This window comes from Podarcis tiliguerta (assembly GCF_965153285.1).
Source record: "Podarcis tiliguerta genome assembly, chromosome: 11".
In the NCBI taxonomy this organism is placed as follows: Eukaryota; Metazoa; Chordata; class Lepidosauria; order Squamata; family Lacertidae; genus Podarcis; species Podarcis tiliguerta.
Window position 1 is genome coordinate 6355725 of NC_139544.1, and position 6000 is coordinate 6361724.

General features: G+C 42.8%; 1 protein-coding gene across 2 annotated transcripts in view; it reads right to left on the minus strand.

Moving 5' to 3' along the window:
- The window catches only part of SLC28A3 (solute carrier family 28 member 3), a 53071-nt gene extending 49295 nt beyond the window's left edge, over window positions 1-3776 (minus strand). For both annotated transcript variants that reach the window (XM_083403443.1, XM_083403442.1), the window contains exon 1: window positions 3613-3776. In XM_083403443.1, the coding sequence (XP_083259569.1) occupies window positions 3613-3672 (60 nt within the window). In that variant the 5' untranslated portion in view covers window positions 3673-3776. The remainder of the gene's footprint in view (window positions 1-3612) is intronic.
- Between the last annotated feature and the right edge of the window lie 2224 nt (window positions 3777-6000).

The window sequence follows — 6000 nt, forward strand, 5'->3', positions numbered from 1 at the left end:
CTGCTTCAGTTTTTTAAAAAGTAATTCTAAAGTATGTCTGTTCCAGTTAGTCCTTCAGATCAGTACAGTGGTACTTTGGGTTAAGTACTTAATTCGTGCCGGAGGTCCGTACTTAACCTGAAACTGTTCTTAACCTGAAGCACCACTTTAGCTAATGGGGTTTCCTGCTGCTGCCGCGCTGCCGGAGCACGATTTCTGTTCTCATCCTGAAGCAAAGTTCTTAACCTGAAGCACTATTTCTGGGTTAGCGGAGTGTGTAACCTGAAGTGTATGTAACCTGAAGCATATGTGACCCGAGGTACCACTGTATTATTATCACTGCATCTAGTGATATTTTGTTTAAAAAGGTAAAGGTACCCCTGCCCGTAGGGGCCAGTCGTGACAGACTCTAGGGTTGCGCGCTCATCTCGCTCAAGAGGCCGGGAGTCGGCGCCGTCCGAAGACACTTCTGGGTCACGTGGCCAGCGTGACAAAGCTGCTCTGGTGAGCCAGCACCAGTGCCGCACACGGAAACGCCGTTTACCTTCCCGCTATAAAGCGGTACCTATTTATCTACTTGCACTTTGACGTGCTTTCAAACTGCTAGGTAGGCAGGAGCTGGGACCGAACGACGGGAGCTCACCCCACTGCGGGGATTCGAACCGCCGACCTTGCGATCAGCAAGTCCTAGGCACTGAGGTTTTACCCACAGCGCCACCCGCGTCCCTTTATATTTTGTTTAGTGATGTGTAATTGTTTTTTGGTGGGGGGGGGGAGTGGTTATTTACCATGATTTTATATACTTGACAAAATTTGCTCTGCATTATTTTTCTACTTTATTTTTTTACTGTCTTCTGACAGCTCCCCAGGAGTCTTGAACACAGAGCTTGGAAAATATTTGTTTTTTATCTCTGTGCCAAGCAGAAGTTTGGAAATTTCTGTTCTTTGTGTGAAAAAGAAGATCTTTGCAATTCTTACACTGGTGGACTACAACTCCCATTACATCCTGTGTCTTAAACACACAGAGCTTGTAAAATAAAGTGTGTATGTGTGTTTCTGTTCAAAGCTGAGGCTGGGGAAGTTGTTTTGTCCTGACTTCACACTTCTGCCAGATTGCTTTATATGCCAGTCAGGTGATCTAGAAGGTTGATGTTAATGTTATGTATAAATTCTTACATGTATTTTCTTGGAGTGGTGGTGCTTCTGAACAAACAATAATGTCTTGTCTAATGGCATAAGCTGTGGGTGGTGATGTCAAAAGGTAACTGAATGCATATAGTACTGAATGAGAATTGCATCATTAACTGTTCACAACAGTGATTAGGATATTTCCGCTCCACCTTAAATGGGAGCAGGATGTTTGTGTCACAGCCTGCGTATTTCCTGTTCACAGGATGTTTCTGTTGTGTCTTTGCTTTCGTTTCTCTCTCTGTGCCAGAACACTGAAGCAGGCAGTCATGTTTTTCTTTGTTCTGACCAACGCTGAATAAACTTGTAAATATGCTCTCCTGCGTGCATCTTTCGCTGTGCATTATCTGCTGATAGAGCGTGCATCGGCTCTGGAATGTGGCAAGCTATTTCTGGAGCTCGTGTCGCTAATTGCTGATACTGCGTGTCTACGGGAGATCAATGGACGTCCGGAGACGACATGGAGTCATGATGGACTTTGTCTCCCTGGCAGTATCCCGACATTGTCCCCATCTAAAATCCTCATACTAGGCTCCTCTCTTCCTGCAATAGCCTTCACGTGAGCTGCCTGGCCTGAGGGCACTTAAACCCTGTTGGCCAGAAACAAGTACAGTGGTACCTCGGGTTAAGTACTTAATTCGTTCAGGAGGTCCATTCTTAACCTGAAACTGTTCTTAACCAGAAGCACCACTTTAGCTAATGGGGCCTCCTACTGCTGCCATGCCACCGGAGCCCGATTTCTGTTCTCATCCTGAAGCAAACTTCTTAACCTGAAGCACTATTTCTGGGATAGCGGAGTCTGTAACCTGAAGCGTATGTAACCTGAAGTACCACTGTAGTCTAAATTCGGTGTTCACTACCCAGGTTCCCTAAGCACACGAGAAGGAATACTCCCCTTACTTCAACTGGACCCGGGAACAGCCCTTTGAGCTAAGGTTTCTATCAACCAGCGACAAACTTTCTCATTTGTTAGATTTCCGGTTCTTCCGTTGAATGATATGCTCTCAGAGACTGTGATTAATGTGTCATGCTTAATTACCTCACTGGGCTTGCCCCATGTGCAGCACTCCCCTAGTTCTCAGCATAGCTGTCAATGTTTCCCATATTTAAAGGGAAATTCCCTTACTCCAAATAGGATTCCTCGCAAGAAAAGGGAAAAGTTGACAGCTATGGGTCTCAGGTTGGGGCTCTGAAATATCAAGGTATGGGATGCTCCTGACCCAGTAAACCTAGAGAGGACTATGTCATGATATGTACTACAAACTATTAGAAAACAATCCATTTTACATTGGGGTTTTTTTAAATGGCATATTGCTGCTACATCAAAGATAGCATACTTTTGAGGAAATGGGGGGGGGGGGTAAGAAATGATGGGTTTATTTAAAAAGCAGGTTCCGATCCTTGCATCTTGGAATGTTAAATCCCAAAATACTTTACAAACGTTTGTATTTCTTCTCACTGTTATGAAGAGTTGTACCCATTTGGTTTATTTATTTAACAAAATTTGCATAGTGCTTAATCATAAAGCCTGTTTTCTAAATCAGCACAGCAGATAGGCAATTGTTCCTGGCTTCTCTTTCCTCCTAGAGCTCAACCTGCCTCATTCTCTGACCATGCAGATTCTAGTATAGCTGGATAAAAGGGGAAGGAAAACCACATCCTTCCTGCTTATGTCTTCCTATCTGCCAGTCACCCCTGGTTTACACTGATGGGCTGCAGCTGTTTACAGTTTCAGACAAGGCCTTTGCTGTTCCACTCAGAGATGCCAGGAATTGAACCTGGACTTACGGGGTGCAAAGCAGTTGCATTGTTACTGAACTCTACGGTCCAGGCTATGGCTCTTTCCCTTGACTGGGGAGCATCTCTACCTGGGGGAGAAATGGGTGTACCCTATCTCTACCTTCATAGGATAATGTAAACACTTTCCTCCCTCTCCACACCTCATCTTCATCACCACCCCATGAGGGATAGGTTAGGCTGAGGGGTGATGACTGCCTTGTTTGTGGTCACCCACAGAACTCCATGGACCCTAGTCTGGCACTCTAACCACTTTACCGCACTACCAAAGCAGACATAGAGCCAAAATGACCATGATAATTTGCTGAGCACAATTTCAGCCAGTGAAAGGTAGCAGGAGGCAGGAGAATGTTTAGAATCTGTAAGCAAAACTAACAAGGCTCCAAAGTTAAAACAAAAAAACAAACATGCCAATAATTGTTCTGTCTGCTATAGTGATACAGTAAGTGACAAAGAAAGCAGTGACCGAAGCTTCTGTTCACAATGCCCCAATTGTATTCAGCCTTTTAGTCAAGAGCACAGGTAGGATACAATTTGGCAGGTGTACCAGGGATTGCAAAATCCTTTGTCCTTGTTGATCAGATAAGCTCCCTAAAACCTTACTGTGCCATTTTAGCCTTCCACAGAATGAAAACCTTTTCCTCTTACCTCAAATGCAGGGTTCCTGTAGCTATTGGCAAAACTCCCATTTTCTTCCCGTATAGCCATTTGTTTCTTCAGGTAGAGCAAGGCTGTTGTTGCTTTTAAAAAAAGACACTTCTCCAAGCTGTGGCTGTGGTCCTATGCAGCCACCAACAATATCAAGTTAAGCTGTGTGTTCATCTTACTACTAGAAGTTTACCTGACTGTAGCCACTCCCAGGGTTCTTATGCTGAATTCATTGCTCCACCTTCCTGTGTCTCTGAGGAGTCACTCGCTCACACAAACCAGTGTGAAAACCCAAGCTTGTGAAACTTTTGAGATGATGATTAACGCATGGCTTTGAACCCAAAAGAGTTTCATATGATTGTTAAATCATTACCCCTCTATAGCCAGGGTTGTAGATCCCCAGGAAACATTCCACTATGAGCTCCAAAATAAACTGAATACTTGGGATTTTGCTTAGGAGTTCCCAGTGAGAGGGTTTATGGTGGATATATGCTAAGCTAGAGTCACTGAATTGGGGTGGATGATGATGACGACGACAACGACAACGACGATGATGACAATGACAACAACAACAACAACAACAACAACAATATATTTCCTACCCACCCTTCACTACCAGGTTCAATAGCATGTTCCAGCCCTAATCTGTGGGTTGCCATCTGATTGGATTTTATTCTGACCCTGATCTGATTTTAGGATGTATTTTAATTGATTGCCTGATTTTATGTTAATGTGTTCTACATTTGATGTTAGCCGCTCTGAGCCTGGTTTTGGCCGGAAAGGGCAGGGTATAAATAATAATAATAATAATAATAATAATAATAATAATAATAATAATAAAAAAACATTTTAGAAAAACAAATTAAAATAAGTTAAACCAAATTACAGTCAAGAAAATAGGGTGTGTTCTAAAATATATCTCCAGTGTCAAAGGCAGGCTAATGAGGTACATTTTCAGCATACAGTGGTGCCCCGCAAGACGAATGCCTCGGAAGACGAAAAACTCGCAAGACGAAAGAGTTTTCCGTTTTCCGAGTTGCTTCGCAAGACGGATTTCCCTATGGGCTTAATTCACAAGACGAAACGCCTTGCGCCTTTTTTTTTTTTAACCGCCAATGCATTCCTATGGGAAACCGTCAATACACATTGGTGCTTCGCAAGACGAAAAAACTCGCAGAACGAATTAATTTCGTCTTGCAGGGCACCACTGTATGACAAAAACCCAAATAATGAAGGTGCCAGACACACCTCTGTGGGATGGGCTGCCACAGAGAATGCCCACTCCCAGGCTGCCATCTCCAGAACCTCTTGAAGGTGGTGGAACTACCAAGAGGAACCCCTATACCTACCTGAACACTAAACAAAGTCTGTAGGCACATGTGAGGCTCTGATATGCACTTTCTTGGAGTTTCATACAAGCAGAGGTTTCTCTATATGCTTCAGTGTTGGCATCTGCCCAGTGCACAAATGCAGAGGTACCCTGTGCGTGTAGAAGACCCACAAACTGTGGCTCCGCAGCTGATTACAAAGCAGATGTTGGGGGAAGCACACTTAAGCTTCTATTTGTGCGTTTATTGCACCATATGTTGTGTACTTCTATCAATCAGCATAAACAGTGGGAAACATACATAGGATTGTCACCAATGGAGTATAAAAATGTTTAATATTTACAATATTCTTTGTTACCTCTAAAAATTCAGTGCTAAGAACAATAAATGTGTACAACATACTAAAACTTGTCAAACTTGACATGGATCCTTTACTATTTGAATTAACAACAGAGTGTCTTGTGGCATCTTAAAGGCTAACACATTTTTAGGTTTTGCAGATGGGGGTTCAGTTCATCAGATGCATGAAATACTATTATGAGTTGCAGGTTTATATACACAGGGCTGGGAGGAAGATCGTAAACCAAGAAGGGGAAAAAATGGAGAAAAGTACACACAGTGACTTTTAAAGCAATTATTAACACTGGCCATTTGTACATACACGGAGAACCAGCTGTAATAATTAACACAAACAAACAACTAACATGTGGTGTGAAAAAAAATCCATTGTGGTGATTCAATCCACAAGAGGGAAAATTACAATTTCTAACAAATTTTAATTCAGCAGTTTCATGCTGCAGTTTCCCTTTGAAGTTTTTTTTTATACAATGAGTTATAGGGTGCCCTATGAGGCTGAAATAGTCAGATCCCGGATTTGCACCCATTTATTCCTTTGCATAGAGGCTAGCCTATTTTCCCTGTGAACCATGCCAAATTACATATTGCATATATTGCACTGGAAAATGAGCAGCTGAATGATCCCCTTATGTTGTGGATGATATAATTAGTGTTTCCAGAGTAGAAATGGGGGTAGCATTGACATCTATATCTGCCACAGGCG